We start from the raw sequence: 18,710 nt of genomic DNA, 5'->3' as shown, positions 1-18,710 counted from the left end.
TGGAGAAAATGAAAAGAGAGTTGATTGGGTGGAGAAAGTGACAGAAGACATCCCTGAACCTAAATGGCCAAGCTCTGGGGAGGTGAAATCCCGCAAACGGGATAAGCGTGTCACCTCCCCCAGTTGCTCGTGTTAGGGAGATAATCTCAGTGTTCCTTCTTACTGTTCATAAAAAGTTATTTATATGTTTTATATTACATTTCACATTATAATAGGTAATAGTGTGCACATAATGATATATTAATGTATAGTTAATATCCCTATGAATACAAGAAAGAGACATCTGGTTTGAACAATTCTAGTTCTTCTGGAACCATAGAAGTTGATCTGATTACTGAACTTATTGCAGCTTCCAAGGATGAAAGAAAAGGATTAAAAACATTCTCTCTCCTTTTTTTCTTTTTGTACAGTCACGTGATACCTTGATTTTATTCATTTATTTTTATGTGGTGCTCAGGATCAAACCCAGTGCCTCACACATGCCAGGTGAGCACTCTACAACTGAGCCACAACCTCAGCCCTAAAGAGTTTTATAATAACTTAAGAGTAGGGTGAAATTCCTTGAGTGTACCCTGTAGGGAATGAGGCGGTCCCAGTTTTTCTTTCGGTTTTCTTGAATCCTACTTTCCTTGGGCTGGGGTGTGCTGAGCCAGGATGGACTTGTAACTTCCTTCTGCTCTTCTCCTCCCACCCCTCTTCATTGTAGACATTGTTTCATGGACAAGCCTTGATTTTGCATTCTTATACTCATGAATATTACTATCTTTTGACTTCCAGAAGCAGAGGTCTTTTTTTTCTGTGATTTGATTCTTTGAAAAATGCACTCTGAATATTAGAGTCAAACACTGTAGAGATGTAAGACCCAGCTCACTGTAAAATGTCCCTGTTCTGGACTTGCTTTGTACTTCTTTCACCCATCATTTGCCTCAGATGGCTCCTTGGATCACATAGACATCCTGCCTTTGGGCTCTTTCATATGTGAGAGGCACTGAGGATTCTTTCTCTCTTCTCATGTAAGTGAATCCAGTGTGCCACTTACTGAATCTTTCTCCACTCTGCAAACAGTCACTATAGAATCCTGGGCATCTCACACTCTTTGTCTGCCATGATTGGGTGGAAGGCCAGGAGAATAGTTAGAAGAGAATATTAGTAGAATATAGGGAAATTGAGGGTAAAGAAAAAGGAGGGTAACATGGGTTTTCAATTTCTTTTGTCAGAAACAAGTTAACACACTTTGATCTCATTTTGTTTTAATAAAACAGATAATTTCATTTTTTGAGGGGGGTCCTGGGAATTTAAACTGGGGGTAATTTACCACTGAGTCTCATCACTAGCACTTTTCTGTTTGTTTTCTCTTGAGACAGAGTCTCACCATGCTGGTTAGAGGCATACTAAGTTGCTGTGGCTGGTCTTGAACTTGCAATCCTCCTGCTTCAGTCTCCTGAGTTACTGGGATTATATGTGAGTGCCACTGCCCCTGTCTCAATACATATGTATTTTTAATGTAGCTAGGTAGAAAGTCCTGAATCTGCCATGAACTCTATTGAATGAAGATACCAATCTTAAATATAATTTACTTATTTTGTTTTATGTCATATCTCTATTCTGTCATTCAGTGTATTTGTGGACTGTGAATGACCCCCTAAGGTTCTGGATTTTCAACTTACTTTTTTTGTCATATTTTAAGGAATCCAACCTTTTAAGACATATCCCATGTTTTTCTATTGATGATTATTTATTTTGAATCATCATGAATTAACTTGACCTGATGAATTTGTGGAGAAAATTAAAGAAAGGTATGTTGAAATAGCATTGTGGTAAATTATACTGTCCACCCAAATTACAAGTGTATCTGTGTGCAGGCCACCTTAATCTAGATTGCTTTTGTTTTGATCCCCTGGAGAGTGCTTGTTTCACTAACTTCTCTTGTAACTGTGATAAAGTAAGTCTGACTGAGATGTAATGATATATGAATGAGGCCTGAACAGATTGGGGGAGTATATGTATAGATGTAATCATTTTCCTTCATGGTAAGTTTGTCTTTTTTAAACATGTTTTTATTTGTCAATGGACCTTTATTTAATTTCTTTATTTATATTGAATCTGAGAATTGATGTCAGTGCCTCACCCATACTAGGTGAGCACTATACCACTGAGCTATAACCCGAGCCCAGTAGTAAGCTTTTAAGGATGACTGGATTGATCTATCTGGAGACTTCTCAAGAGCTATTGAGTAGATAGTGTGTGATTCAATATGTCAAGAGTTCACAGGAAGAGAACCTCATATATAGGATAAATAGCTCATATATAAATATTGTCTTGAGGACTGGAGTTGTGGCTCAGTAGTAGAAGTGCTTGCCTGACTGTGAGGGGCACTGGGTTCAATCCTCAACACCACATAAAAATGAATAAATAAAATAAAGGTATTATGTCCATATACAACCAAAAATATTGCTTTGATAGGCCTATTTTTCCCATCTCCTTCAGTTCTTATGAAATATGATTTGGCGCTTTTATATGGGATAACATTTACCTGAGGAAAAAGATTGTGGATAGTTTGGCAGCATAAGGTATGACTTGGATGATGTGAAATTTTCAAGTTTTTTAAAATTTTCTTTTTAGCTCAATGTCATACCTCAGAAAGCTTACTTCTGTAATCTGGTATGTAATATGGGATTAACAGCATATATCAAGTATGTGCAAGCCAGATCATTCCCTATATTCTCATCGAAATCAAGGGAATCCACAGCTCCTACAGGTTAAGGTTGTAAGCACAAAATGATGGAGACTAACGCCGACCTCGTGATTTCAGCAAAGCCTCTTCAGTGGTGGAGTCAGGCATTGGATGGGCACACTTTCTGCTTAGAAAATGGCCATCGATTACAGGAGTCTGGGTTTATATAGGTTACCACCTAGGAGGTGACGTAGTCATTGAAGTCGTCAATAAAATGTGGGCGTTCAGGAAAAAGTTTGCAAATACTAGAAATTTGTTTTTCCTGGGCTGTGTTTTTACAGGGCAAGAGAGGAGGGTGTATTGTACTGTCCCTGAGAAAGGATATACTGGGAAGTGATCGATGCTTGCCCATTTCCAGGGATTCTTCTCAGTAGGTGATGTTTGCTTCCTTCCCCAAAATTGGTTTGCATTGGGAAAGGATGCATTGGGAAAGGATCCATGTTGTCAGTGTTTTTCTTTTTTCTTCTCTCCCTCTACTCAGGCAACTGTTGTATTGGATGTCATTTCCATACCCTTCATTCCAGACTCTGAAAGGGATAAAGGATTGGGGTGATGATATCAGATCTGAATATTTCCTGATGAGAAGGGGTGAAGTAGAGGGACCCCTCCCCTCAGAGTTCTGGAAGAGAACATAGGACCCTTGTGGTTGGGGATTAAGAGTGGTATATATGGGAAGAGACTTTGGGTTCAGGCAATATCCCCCTTTCATAGTTTCAGAAAGTCAGACTGTGTTCTGCAGGTGGCTTGTGCTGGGCAGGTCCTCTCATTAAGAAATTATTGTGTACAAAATTAAGAATAGGGAAAAGAAAGTTTATTATAAGAAAGGTGAGGGTTAACTGATTTGCTAGTACTAGGAAAACTATTTTAGCAGGTAACATAATTGGGGACCCTATTCTCCTTAATCAAAGTCATCATGTCCCATTCCAATTCAGGGTGCAACTTCCATGATCTCATGTGTTCAGGTCCTTTGGAGCATTGTAAGCACAATTAACTTAGGAACTATATTTCCTTGATGGTTCAATCATTTCCACACAGCTTGACAGTCTGTGCAGAACAAAATTAACAGTATAGTTACAGCTAGTAGCCTGGTTACAAGTGTAGAAAAGTATTTAAAAGGGTTAGAGCAAGAAATCCCTTCAGCTAAACTGACCCAAGTTTCTTCATTATGAAAAGTAGGAGTTTTGGGATTAGCCATGGCTAGAACCTGAGACTGTATTTTTAACACATCCAAAGAATTATTATGAAAAGGATCAAGTCCCATCAGGTGATTATGTACATTTTGCCATTGAATCTCAGTGTCATTATATGGAACTCTAGTAATACAAAATTGGGTAATGTCGTAGTGACACTGAAGTCTTTGAGCAACTTGTAAATCTTGTACTTGTTCTCCTAGGCATATAATTTCTCAGTCACAGTGTCCACGGGGAAGGAATAAGTAACTCATGGAGGTGTGGCCAGCTGGAAATAAAAATCTGAAAAGTAGTATTAAGAAATCGTACAAAAGACATGAAAAATGTTTTTTAAAGCAAGGGCTTTACAGGTGGAAAAGGACTGATTGATCTGAACCTACCAAAAGGATAAGGCCTCAAATGCTTTATTTATAGTTAAACCTCCAAAGGAAATTGATGTGAGGAAGGATTGTTCAAGGTAAACAAGAAGCAAGAGGCTGTGGAGAAGTTGGCCTGACTTGAATTCATCACTTGTGCAGTAAATCTCCCTTCTCCAAGTAGTTGGTGCCTCAAGATTATTTAGCTGCCCTGGTTATCTCTTTCATCCCAGGGCATCTGAATTCAAAGCTATTGAACCCATAAATTCCACACCAGGGATGAACTCTGCCCCATTAACAGTGGTCACCTGCACCTGGATATGTCTTTCAGCACTGCTGTATTGAGAGGAACCCAAAAGGGCAGTCTAGCTGTCCAAGGCTATGGAGTTCAAAGCAGGGATTCATTTGTTGCTCCTGACATGATTGAATATTTTAGTTGTTGAATTTCCTGATCAATATATACCTGACCTTGCCACTTCTCGGAAAAATTTTTATGGATTTTTGGAAGGTAATGAGTTTTGGACTTGCTGTTGCAATGCCACCACTGCAGTGGAGGCAGAGGTGATGATGGCAGCCACAACAGCAGTACCCACTACCAGCCACCAGATAATTCATTTAACACATTGTTTCTGGTGCCACAGTAGTTCCTGCGTGTTGCTACTGAAGGGGTCTCTGTCATGGTTCTGATACTGCCGTTTACCTTGGTGAGTCCTGCTTCCTCAGGTGTTGAAGTTTAAAGCCAGGGTAACACTCAGAGCTAATTGTAGAGTAGAAACTAAGAAGCTTTATTAAGGACAAGTGAAAACAGACTTTTCCTTGGTGGACGAAGGGGACCCAAAGGCGGAATCCATGTGATGAGCAAATCCTGTCCTTTTTATAGGTTTTATTCTCCTGTTCCTTCCCCCCTTATCTCTTTCCTTCCTGCCTACACAACTAGGCCCAGTTTTACATGTGAGATGCAAAGAGTGAGAAGCAGATGGGCAGAGGGAGGACCAAAGTGATCCAGGGGGCATTAATTAGCAACTCTCTGCCTGTAGTCCTCCATAAGGGCAGGTAAATTTGGTAATCAGTGGGCTCCAGAGATTTTTGACATTCCATTCTTCCAGGGGCAGTCTCCAAATTCCAGATGCAGAAGGCTTTCATGGCTTCCTTTTCCTTGATTTGACCTGATCCCTATTCTACACTAACCGCCTGTCCTCCGTTCTGGCTTCAGTTCTTCTAATTTTACAGGAAGAAGGTGGTTATTGGCCTTTTGAGAATCCTAACAGTTTGTCCTGAACTTTGCCATTAGTTTGCCTGACACAAGGTTGTAGCATACAGTTCTCACATTTAACATAATATGTGTTCTGTGAGGCATTTGAATGGGTTCACATAAAAGAGGGATGTAATACACACTGTAAGGTAGAATTCCTTATGAAGGGAAATGTTAAGATAGGTCATATTTTTCAATTATTATACTGATCATCACTGTTCAAGATCTGAAGAGGCTCCTTGAAGGCACCCAGAAAACCACTCCAGGCACAGAACTCACACAAGAGATTTTTTTAAATGAAAGAGCAGAATGTCCGCCCCCAAATTTGAGGGGGGGTCGGGGAGCTGTTCTTAAGTAGCAGAAGTTCCTGGGATAATAACGATTAAACGATTGACTGACAAGGACATTTGCAGGATAATGATCTAGGTTGTAAAATGGTGGGTTGGGGGTAGAAAAATGGCAGCACCAAAATGGCAGGGGAGTGGTAAACAGCTGCAGCCTTGGTAACTCATTATCCCTTCACTCCTGAGTCAGACCTATTTTCCATATAGTGTCCTGAATTGGCCCCAAATCCATTCTCATGGCAGGAGGTCATAATTCTCCCTTAGACTAGTACATAGAGGAGTTGCAGTACAAAAGAGTTCTAAAAAACCAATCTAAACTGTCCCTGTTTGACAATTTCCATCCCAAAGGTCTAGATTCAGTGTTAATCAGTTCTCCCATAAGAACCCCAATCTATACCTCTTTTCCTACAATAGAAAGATTTTGAGGATGGGGTGTAACACATTGAGACCATGGTAACAATTTATGTGAAGCATCCCAGTGTCCATGGTAAGAGCATAGGTGTCTGCTGAATGAGTTATTAACATGAACTTCCTGCCATGCAGGTGAGCCTCTGCCAGTGAGGAAAATAAGCCTGTCCTCTTCATCCTGTGTTTTAGGGACATATGGAAGCCATGTTTGTGGCCCAGTGTGGTAACAACATGAGTACTTGAGAGACATGCAAAGTGGGAGTTGAAAGTGTTGTGGGAATCAGGCAAGAAGTTGCAAAGGGCACTGGAAGAGTGGGAGACACCAAACTTTATACTACGCTGTGGGCCCAGAGGAGGTGAGCACTCCGATTCTGAGTGCCCCTACCAGTTTTCCACACATTTCTAGGCTATCTAGTGTCATGAATTTTCTAGTCTGAAACAATATACAGTTGTACACAAGGTTTCCAAAAATGATACATGATTGTGTGTAACAGTTTTCAAGTAAGAAGCATGTTTACAGAAGCAGAGTGCTATAAGGGGACTCCTCTCAGAAGGCCTGTGGTAAATCTCCACCCTTGGGCCCTGGAGCCTTGCAAGGGCCTGGGGGAGGGTATTACACTTCAAAGGAAAGTAGTTAGGTCCTAGGGAAAGTCCTTTACAATCCAAAAGGTAGGAGTGAATTCAGATAATAAGGTTCCCTGAAAACCAGGTGGAGGGGAAAGATGGGGAGAACTCTCTCCCTTTCCCAGGAACTAATTTTCACATGTCCTTAGTTTATTTTTTATCTGGGTCGGTGTTTGTTACCTACTACAGGATGTCAATCCCAAATAATTGAACAAAATTTATTGGGAAGAACCAGTAGTCAACAAGGGACTAGGTAAGAAGACGGTGGAATTAAGTTAGATTGAAGGGGGAAGATTAAACAATGTTTCTGGGTGAGCAATGGCAGACTGTTGAATGTGGGCCCAAGAAGTCTCTGTGGCACTAGTCATGCTCAAAGTTGTGCATATTATGAAGACCAGAACGAGGAACCAGTTAACAGGTTAGGAGCAATGAATTTACCCATTATTATCAATTGGCACTCAGATATTTTTGTTGTTTTCTTAACCTGCCCCATTACATGGGGAGTGCCTGCTCATTCATACTGCTCATTCCTGGGCAGCATCAAAGGTCTCATACAACATGAAATCCCTCATGTGATATGTGGCATTAGCATGTTATAAAAGTGTGCCAGAGATGATTCTGAGGGAGCCAAAACCAAGGAAGATCTAGGCAGATGTCTCTTGCCTACTTTTTATTCTTGTGATATGTGCCATGCCCAGAGGGGCACTCTCACTAACACAGAAGGTCATACTCCTTACCAATACACTGCTTTCTTAGAAGAGCAACTAATGATCCTTTGAAAAACAAAAATCAGATTCCATAACACATGAACTTCAAAACCTGTAATGACCTCCCATGATGCAAGGGCTTAAAAATTCGAACTCCGTACCCTGGATTGCAGAGTGATTCAGCCACTGTTCCCTCTCTGACCTCACCTCCCACTCTCCTTCTTGCTTTCCATTCTCCAGCCACATCATCTAAACATCTGCAGTTCTATTCAATACCTTTGCACAGCTGATCACAATTCACGAGGTGCTTTTCTAATAAATTTACTTGGCTGATTCCATTTGTTCATTCATGTCACCTCCTCAAGGAGATCCTCACTATCCATCCACTTTAAGCAGCTACCCATTCACCCTCTATCAGTTGGTCTTGTTTATACCTTCTCAATAGTCTTTTACCAGTGTTTTATATGGTTCACAATGTTTATAGTCTTTCAGTCCCCAGTGGAATGAGATGTCCAGAAAGACAGGAGATTTTCTAATTTGCTTACAGTTCTCTTCTCAGTGCCTACATTGATATGTGAGCACAAGTTGATATTCAATACATATTCCTGGTTGGTCACATATTGCTGAGATAAAGGTCTCACTATTCCCAAAATCAATTTCGTGGATGGGCTAGCCAATTATGGTGATATCCTAGGTATACAATGAGAAAACATCCATTATGATTAGGGACCAAGTCTTCTCCAGAAGGCAGTCCAAGCTAGAAGCATAATTCTTTTTTTTATATTGTAAACAAATGGGATACATGTTGTTTCTGTGTTTGCACATGGAGTCAAGGCATACCATTTGTGTAATCATAAATTTACATAGGGTAATGTTGTTTGATTCATTCTGTTTTTTTTTCCTTCCCCCCACCCCTCCCACCTCTCATTTCCCTCTATACAGTCCTTCCATCCTCCATTCTTGCCCTCCTCCTTAACCCTAATCCTAAACCTAACCTTAACCCTAATGCTAACCCCTCCCACTCCCCATTATATGTTCTCATCCGCTTATCAGTGAGATCATTCGTCCTTTAGATTTTTGAGATTGGCTTATCTCACTTAGCATGATATTCTCCAATTTCATCCATTTGCCTGCAAATTCCATAATTTTATCATTCTTTATGGTGGAGTAATATTCCATTGTATATATATGCACAGTTTCTTTATCCATTCATCAATTGAAGGACATCTAGGTTGGTTCCACAATTTGGCTATGGTGAATTGAGCAGCAATGAACATCGATGTGGCTGTATCTCTGTAGTATGCTGATTTTAAGTCCTTTGGGTATAGGCAAGGAGTAGGATAGCTGGGTCAAATGGTGGTTCCATTCCAAGCTTTCTGAGGAATCTCCTTACTGCTTTCCAGAGTGGCTGCACTAATTTGCATCCCCACCAGCAATATATGAGTGTATCTTTTCCCCCACATCCTCTCCAACACCTGTTGTTGCTTGTGTTCTTGATAATCGCCATTCTAATTGGGGTGAGATGGAATCTTAGTGTAGTTTTGATTTGCATTTCTCTTATTACTAAAGATGGTGAACATTTTTTCATATATCTGTTGACTACTTGTAGATCTTCTTCTGTGAAGTGTCTGTTCATTTCTTAGTCCATTTGTTGATTGGATTATTTGTATTCTACGTGTAGAGTTTTTTGAGTTCTTTATAGATTCTGGAAATTAGCACTCTATCTGAAGTATGAGTGGCAAAGATATTCTCCCACTCTGTAGGCTCTCTCTTCACCTCACTGATAGTTTCCTTCCTGAGAGAAAGCTTTTTAGTTTGAATATATCCCAGTTGTTGATTCTTGTTTTTATTTCTTGTACTCTGGGAGTCCTGTTAAGGAAGTCTGATCCTAAGCTGACGTGTTGAAGATTTGCACCTACTTTTTCTTCTATAAAATGCAGGGTCTCTGGTCTGATTTCAAGGTCCTTGATGCATTGTGAGTTTATTTTTGTGCAGGGTGTGAGATAGGGGTTTAGTTTCATTCTGATGCATATGGATTTCCAGTTTTCCCAGCACCTTTTGTTGAAGAGGTTATCTTTTCTCCATTGCATATTTTTGGCACCTTTGTCTAGTATGAGAAGATTGTATTTATTTGGGTTTGTCTCCATGTCCTCTATTCTGTTCCATTGATCTACCTGTCTATTTTGGTGCCAATACCATGCTGTTTTTGTTACTATTGCTTTGTAGTATATTTGAAGGTCTGGTATTGCGATACCCCCTGTTTCATTCTTCCTGCTAAGGAATGCTTTAGCTACTCTGGGTTTCTTATTCTTCCAGATGAATTTCATGATTGCTTGCTCTATTTCTGTAAGGTACATCATTGGCATTTTAATTGGAATTGCATTGAATCTGTATAGCACTTTTGGTAGTACGGCCATTTTGACAATATTAATTCTGCCCATCCAAGAACATGGGAGATCTTTCCATCTTCTAAGGTTTTCTTTAATTTCTTTCTTTAGTGTTCTGTAGTTCTCGTTGTAGAGGTCTTTCATCTCTTTTGTTAGATTGATTCCCAAGTATTTTATTTTTTTGAAAGCTATTGTGAATGGGGTAGTTTTCCTAACTTCTCTTTCTGAAGATTCATCACTTATGTATAAAAATGCATTGTATTTATGAACATTAATCTTTTATCCTGCTACTTTACTGAATTCACTTATGAGTCCTAAAAGTTTTCTGGTGGAATTTCCAGGTTCCTCTAAATATATAATCATGTCATCAGCGAACAGGGATATTTGAGTTCTTCTTTTCCAATTCGTATCCCTTTAATTTCTTTGGTTTGTCTAATTGCTCTGGCTAGAATTTCAAGGATGATGTTGAATAGAAGTGGTGAAAGAGGGCATCCCTGCCTTGTTTCAGTTTTTAGGGGGAATGCTTTCAGTTTTTCACCATTTAGAATGATAATGGCCATGGGCTTAGCATAGATGGCCTTTACAATGTTAAGGAATGTTCACACTATCCCAATTTTTTCTAGTGTTTTGAGCATGAAGGGATGCTGTATTTTATCAAATGCTTTTTCTGCATCTATTGAAATAATCATGTGATTCTTAACTTTAAGTCTGTTGATATGGCGAATTACATTTATTGATTTCTGGATGTTGAACCGACTTTGCATCCCTGAGATAAAACCCACTTGATCGTAGTGCACTATCTTTTTAATATTTTTTTTGTATGTGTTTTGCTAAAATTTTGTTGAGAATTTTTGGGTCGATGTTCATTAAGGATATTGGTCTGAAATTTTCTTTCCTCGATGTGTCTCTGTCTGGTTTAGGTATCAGGGTGATATTGGCTTCATAGAATGAGTTTGGGAGGGTTCCCACCTCTTCTATTTCATGGAATAGTTTGAGGAGTATTGGAATGAACTCTTCTTTAAAGGTTTTGTAGAACTCGGTAAGAACCCATCTGGTCCTGGTCTTTCCTTGTTGGTAGGCTTTTGATGACCTCTTCTATTTCATTGCTTGAAACTGATTTATTTAAGTTGTGCATATTCTCCTCGTTCAGTTTAGGTAATTCATATATCTCTAGAAACTTGTTGATGTCTTTGAGGTTTTCCGTTTTGTTGGAATATAGATTTTCAAAATAGCTTCTAATTATGTTTTGTATTTCACTCATGTCTGTTGTGATAATTCCTTGTTCATTCCGAATTTTAATAATTTGAGTTTTCTCCCTCTTTCTCTTTGTTAGTGTGGCTAAGGGTTTATCAATTTTGTTTATTTTTTCAAAGAACCAACGATTTATTTTTTTAATTTTTCCGATTGTTTCTTTTGTTTCAATTTCATTGATTTTGGCTCTGATTTTAACTATTTCCTGTCTTCTACTACTTTTGGTGTTGGTCTGCTCTTCTTTATCTAGGGCTTTGAACTGTAGTGTTAAGTCGTTTATTTGTTGATTTCTACTTCTTTTGTTGAATGTGCCCCATGAAATAAATCTTCCTCTAAGTACTGCTTTCATAGCGTCCCAGAGATTTTGATATGATGTGTCTTTGTTCTCGTTTACTTCTAAGAATATTTTTATTTCCCTCCTGATGTCTTCTGTTATCCATTCATCATAAAATAGTGTATTATTTAATCTCCAGGTATTGGAGAAGTTTCTGTTTTTTATTCTGTCATTTATTTCTAATTTTAATCCATTATGATCTGATAGAATACAAGGTAGTATCTCTATCTTCTTGTATTTGCTAACAGTAGCTTTGTGGCATAAAATATGGTCTATTTTAGAGAAGGATCCTTGTGCTGCTGAGAAGAAAGTGTATTCGTTCTTTGTTGGATGGTATATTCTATATATGTTCGTTAAGTCTAAATTGTTGATTGTGTTATTGAGATCTATGGTTTCTTTATTCAATTTTTGTTTGGAAGATCTATCCAGTGGTGAGAGAGGTGTGTTAAAATCACCTAGTATTATTGTGTTGTGGTGTATTCAATTTCTGGAATTGAGAAGGATTTGTTTGACATACATGGATGAACCAATGTTCGGGGCATAGATATTTATGATTGTTATGTCTTGCTGATTTATGCTTCCCTTAAGCAGTATGTAATTTCCTTCTTTATCCCTTCTGACTAGTTTTGACTTGAAGTCCACATTTTCTGAAATGAGGATGGATACCCCAGCTTTTTTGCTGTGTCCGTGTGCATGGTATGTTTTTTCCCATCCTTTCACCTTTAGTCTATGGGTATCTCTTTCTATGAGATGAGTCTCTTGCAGGCAGCATATTGTTGGATTTGTTTTTTAATTCAATCTGCCAGTCTATGTCTTTTGATTGATGAGTTCAGGCCATTAACATTCAGGGTTATTATTGTGATATGATTTGTATTCCCAGTCATTTGACTCATTTTTGTTTTTTGACATGATTTGGTTTCTCCTTTATTTGGTATTCCTTTAGGCTAGTTCCTCCTGTTGCTGATTTGCATCGTTGTTTTTCATCTCTTCCTCATGGAATATTTTGCTGAGAATGTTCTGTAAAGCCGGATTTCTTTTTGTAAATTCCTTTAGCTTTTGTTTATCATGGAAGCATCTTATTTCATTGTCAAATCTGAAACTAAGTTTTGCTGGGTATAGATTCTTGGTTGGCATCCGTTTTCTTTCAGGGCTTGGTAAATGTTGTTCCAGGCCCTTCTAGCTTTTAGGGTCTGGATTGAAAAATCTGCTGATATTCGTATTGGTTTCCCCCTGAATGTAATTTGATTCTTTTCTCTTGCAGCCTTTAAAATTCTGTCTTCTTTGTATGTTAGGTATTTTCATAATAATGTGCGTTGGTGTGGCTGTGTTGTAATTTTGTATATTTGGAGTCCTATAAGCCTCTTGTACTTGGTTTTCCATTTCATTCTTCAGATTTGGGAAATTTTCTGATATTGTTTCATTGAATAGATTGTTCATTCCTTTGGTTTGTTTTTGTAAGCCTTCTCAACCCCAATACATCTTAAATTTGGTCTTTTCGGAGATTCCTCAGAAAGCTTGGAATGGAAATACCATTTGACCCAACTATCCCACTCCTTGGCCTATATCCAAAGGACTTAAAATCAGCATACTACAGAGATACAGCCACATCAATGTTCATTGCTGCTCAATTCACCATAGCCAGATTGTGGAACCAACCTAGATGCCCTTCAGTTGATGAATGGATAACTGTGGCATATATATACAATGGAATATTACTCCGCAATGAAGAATGATAAAATTATGGCATTTGCAGGCAAATCGATGAAATTGGAGAATATCATGCTAAGTGAGATAAGCCAATCTCAAAAATCTAAAGGACGAATGATCTTGCTGATAAGCGGATGAGGACATATAATGGGGGGGTGGGAGGGGTTAGCCTTAGGTTTAGGGTTAGGTTTAGGGTTAGGGATAAGGAGTGTGGTAAGAATGAAGGAAAGAAGGACTGTATAGAGGGAAAAGAGGGGTGGAGGGGTGGGAAGGGTGGGGGGGAAGGGAAAAAATATTGAATCAAACATCATAGCCCTATGTAAACGTATGATTACACAAATGGTATGCCTTGACTCCATGTACAAATAGAGAAACAACATGTATCCCATTTGTATTCAATAATAATAAAAACAAAAAAATAAAAAAATAAAGTGCTGCAGAGCTCAAAAAAAAATTTAGCCTTTTCAAGATATCCCATTATTCTTGTAGATTCTGTTCATGATTTCTTACCATCTTCTCTGTTTGGTCAACTTTGTTTTCAAGGTTAAATATTTTGTCTTCAATGTCTGAGGTTCTGTCTTCCAGGTGTTCTATCCTATTGGTTATGCTTTCAATGGAGTTTTTAACCTGGTTTATTGTTTCCTTCATATCTAGGATTTCTGTTGTTTTTTTTTTCAGTATCTCTAACTCTTTATTGAAATGATCTCTTGCTTCCTGTATTTGCTCTTTTAACTGTTGATTGGTGTGATCATTTAATGCCTGCATTTGCTCTTTCATCTCCTCGTTTGCTTCCCTGATTGTTTTAATTATGTACATTCTGAACTCCCTTTCTGACATTTCTTCTGCTGTGCTGTCATTGGGTTTTATTGATATAGTATCTAGGTTTGTTTGGGACATTTTCTTCCCTTGTTTTCTGATATTGGTCAGATATCAGTGGGACTCTGAGATATTGCAGATTTCCTCTATTGGCTTATAGTGTCCCTGTACATTTCCAGTATATCACCTCCCAGCCTTCAGTAGCCTGAAGTCTTGGTGAAACTTGATAATGCAGTGCTTCCAAAGAAAGCTGCCCATAGCCTGCTACTGGTTCCAGGGCTTGGAGCTGGCTCTGTGTAGAAAGGCTCTCACTGGGCTGTGTGCTTCAGAAGCTGGCTGTGGAAGAAGCCTGCCACCGGAGGAAGCAGGGCTGCTTGGAGAAGTCTCTGACTGCCCTGTCCTGGTCCCTGAAGCTGCCTGCGGGGGAGCTCACCGCTGGCTACGGGACTTGGAGCTGGCTCTGTGCAGAATGGCTCTCACTGGGCGTCCTAGTCCGCCATCTTGGATCTCTAGAAGCATAATTCTTAAAGGCTAGATGCCTTCATTTGCTACCTTGCCCATGAGTCTATGTTAGACAGTGCACCTACAATAAAAAGAAATATTTTTGTTACTTTAAGGCTTTCATAGATGACGGTTTGGAGCCATCAGGACAAACAACTTTAAAAGGTGAACAAGAGTCTCAGGAGGATGCTAGGTGAAGTACATAAATTGCAACACTACAACAGCCTATCTAGAACATTGCTCAGGATTCTGAAAGCAGAAATGGAATGTATATTAAAGAGAAATTGTTCACACTGGTAAAATGATTGCTGAGAATCCAAGCTGCATTGCTCACCACAGTAAGAGAGAGAGGAAGAGAATTTGCAGTCCCAAGTATAGAAGAATTCTTGGAATTTTTGTAGGAATAAGAGGGTAAAGTAAAAATTGATGAGACTCACAGATTGTTATGATACTTGAGAAACAGTATTATCTTAATGTTGTGGCAGTCAGGAAGCCTCTTATACCTGTAATCTTTGAGATACCCCAAATCAATTGCTTGCATGGCTGCAAGTGCTGGGGCAGTTTGGTACTCTTCTGATGAACTGCCTTCTCTCACCATTAGGGTACAGAAGACCCAAGTGGTCTGCTTCACATATTGTTCCCTACAAGCAACCTTCTCCCTGGCCTATCTTTCCTCTGAGCCTGTACTAGTATTTGCCCATGAATGAACCCTTCATCTGAAATGTTTTAGAAGGTAGAGGACATCTAACATTATCAGTTTGCAAGTGAGTAAACCCAGAGTCCAAGAAGTAGGATTGACATGTTCAGTATCAGCACCAAGTTATGGAAACTTCCTCCCTTGGCCAGGATTCTGTACTGTATCAAAGAGCAGAAGTCAGTTTAAACAGAATTCTATTTTTGCCTGTTCATAGGAAACAGTACTGCTATTACCAGTGTTATCTTCCACATCCCATTTTGCTTGTGCAGGTCCCATGCCATTTCCCAGAGTTCAATTGGACCATCCAAATGGTCATTGTTTACAAGCCTGTCTTTTCATCATACACCAACATGAATACCTGAGGGTAAGTTTTATAAGAGATAATGCTTCTTGGAAAAAAAGTTATTTAAACTTTCTGTGCTTCAGGTTCCTCATCTATAAGGTATTTACAATAATACTGAGAGTCTTAATTCATTCACGAATAAAAGGGATATGTAAGATTTACCTGGAGGAAGGTATAATAAGTTCTGGAATGATAGAAAGGCAAAACTGAAAAGGCACAGAGCTACAAAGAATACATAGACCCTAATAAAAATTTGTATATGTAGCAAGCGTCAAAGCATAGCAAATTTACTAATGAATGAAGTTCCGTTATCATACATACAATATAATGAAAGTGAATGATTGTGGTTTATTTTAGTGACTACTCGTAACTAAAACACTGCCCACAATTGAAGGTGATTTTGAATGAATTTCTAACCAGTACTTCTAGACAGAGAAACTGTATCAATGAAAAGTGTGTAATAAGCAGCAAATTTAAATAAAAAATATTATGAATCCACATGCTGTCCAACACACCGGCAACCTCAGCTAATCAGGAGGCTGACGCAGGAGATCACAAGTTAAAGGATGGCCTTGGCAATTTGGCAAGACTATCAAAATAAACTTTTTAAAGGGTTCAGGATGTATCTTAGTGGTAAAGTGTCCCTGGGTTCAATCCCTGGTGCTGCAAAAAAACAAAACCCCACCAACCCTCCTCTTCCCCACCACAGGAAAAAGCAAAAGCCAAAGCAAAATCCCACCATGAATCTGGGCATGGTCGGGTGAACCTGTGGTGCTAGCACTCGGGAGGCTGAAGCATTGGAATTGCTGGGACCCAGGAATTCAAAGCCAGCCTGGGCAATTTAACAAGATCCTTTCTCAGAAACAAAACAAAAGTGGGGAAAATGCTGGGGACATAGCTTGTGGTAGCATGCTTGCTTAGCACATATAAAACCCTGAATTCAATCCCCAGCACTGGAATCAAAAAAGAAAGAAAGGAAGGAAGGGAAGAAGGAAGAAAGAACAGGAGGAAGGTTTGTACAAGTAGAGCACAAAATAAGAAGTGTAAAGAAATTTCTTGAGTGTGCTTTTTCATCTCCTCTAAATATTATACACACCAAGTAAAAGATATTAATCCCACGAGGTAGATATTTCAATTAAAATCATTCTGATAAACATTTCAGTTACAATGAAAGCAGAAAAAAGCTTCAAAATAATCATAAAACTTATATTTATCCTGAAAATCTAGTTTATAATCATTTTTAACAGGAAAATGTTGGCCCTAAAGTCTGATGAAACCATCCAGCACTAGAATATAATCATACAATTGAAAAAATGTTTATGATGTTTCCTGGTGCAGGGTATTGAACCGAGGGCTTCCCACTTGCTAAGCATGCACTCTGAGACTGATTATATCCTCCATCAAAACAATTCTTTGAAATGTAGAAAACCCAAAATAATTTACAATAGTATTTTTGATATATGTGGAATTAGAGATGTGGAGCTTGAATTTTATTCTTCTGTATGTCTTTCTTTTGCTTCTTAGGTTTAAAAATTGTTAATGACACTTTGTTAAAAAAAAAGGAAAACTATTGTAAAGATTAAAAGCAGGACTGGGGTTGTGACTCAGTGGTAGAGTTCTTGCCTAGCATGTGTGAGGCACTGGGTTTAATTCTCAGCCCCACATATAAATCAATCAGTCAATTAATAAATAAAATGAAGGTCCATCAACAACTAAAAAATATTTAAAAGCAAGATTAAAAACAGCTTCTGCCTAAAACCTATGACACAAGTGAACGCATCCTTCTGATGCAGGTGAGGGAATATCATATTTTTACAAATCCACATAGTTTTAAAAGCAGAGTAAAATAGGACATGGAAAATGCTGTTTCCCCAGCCCTGTCTGTAACCTCTTTCATTATCGTGTGTAGAGGAATAATTCATCTGTGTTCAAAGAGGCCATAGAAAAACTCCAAACAACCAAAGGTGACTTTTCTGAGGCACTGCTTTCCCCAATGATACCCTAATTCTACCCTTAGTTTCCTCACTAGTCCATTAATCTAGACATTCTCTCAACCAGCCTCAGTTGTCCGGTGCTATATACACTCTACGTTGATTTAAAATCTTTGTTTCTTTTGCACATTCCATCCCAAACATCCTCTTTTTTCTTGAGAACATCTCCATGTCTTCATCTCTTTTATTCTCACATTTTCTCCCTTATTTTGATATTTTCTCCCCCCCCCACCAAGTTCCTATTGCCTTATGCTTCAACAGTCCCAAACTTACTTCCCCAGGAATATCTGCCTCATTGCAGCCCTATCCGCTCCTTCCCCTCTCCCTAGTTCTCTTTTCACCTATTTTACAGAAAACTCCAAAGTATGTGAATGTCCTTTTTGAATAGCACTAAATTCGAAATACTGAAGTGGAAATGTTAGTGGAGGGACACTGTTCCAGTTGAAACCTCTAGGTACACAGTGTAAGTTTTCTTCTCTGTGTTGGACTTTTCTCTTTTGGTTGAAACAAAAGCACTCCCCAAATCCAATTTCATTCTCTGTAAACATCACCTTAAGGCTTAATATTAGAAAACAAAGGGACCAGTGCAGAGGCAGTCTATTATCCTCCTAGGTCAGATGAGGAAACAGATTTTGTGAGAGAGTAAATGATCATCCATCCCATACCTAGTATATATCACAGTGAAAACTCAAATTAGGTCTCCAGATTTCTACTTCCATCCTTTCCCCTATTATTCTAAGCTAATTGGACTCCAGTAGTACACTGAGGCAGCAAAAGGTCTAATGATCAACTTTAAAATGTTTCTTTCCTTACCTGACATGGTCAGAGATTAGGTGACATCAATTGCAGATACAAAGGATGAGGAGACCACCCCAGAGGATGTCTGGGTGACTGAGGCTAGAGAATGCATGTTTCCCAGTATGGAGTTCACTGGTCACTGACCACTGGCCACTTTCTACTGGTCACTGATGTCTGGTCACCTGTCACTGTTCACTTGTGATGATCCAAATTTTTTTACAACTCCATGGAATCCCTAAGATTCTCCCAGGTGGCAGTAGGTTTGATGGG

At 38.9% G+C, this 18,710-nt stretch overlaps 1 protein-coding gene across 1 annotated transcript in view; it reads right to left on the bottom strand.

Moving 5' to 3' along the window:
• Positions 1-18,462, bottom strand: part of LOC124962836 (uncharacterized protein C2orf78-like) — a 32,305-nt gene extending 13,843 nt beyond the window's left edge. Inside the window, exon 1 of the mRNA XM_047522129.1 lies at positions 18,456-18,462. Coding sequence (XP_047378085.1) covers positions 18,456-18,462 — 7 coding nt within the window. The remainder of the gene's footprint in view (positions 1-18,455) is intronic.
• Between the last annotated feature and the right edge of the window lie 248 nt (positions 18,463-18,710).

This window comes from Sciurus carolinensis, chromosome 13 (assembly GCF_902686445.1).
Source record: "Sciurus carolinensis chromosome 13, mSciCar1.2, whole genome shotgun sequence".
Classification (NCBI taxonomy): domain Eukaryota; kingdom Metazoa; phylum Chordata; class Mammalia; order Rodentia; family Sciuridae; genus Sciurus; species Sciurus carolinensis.
Note: the sequence above shows the minus strand (reverse complement) of the source record. Positions and strands in the feature narration are given on the sequence as shown.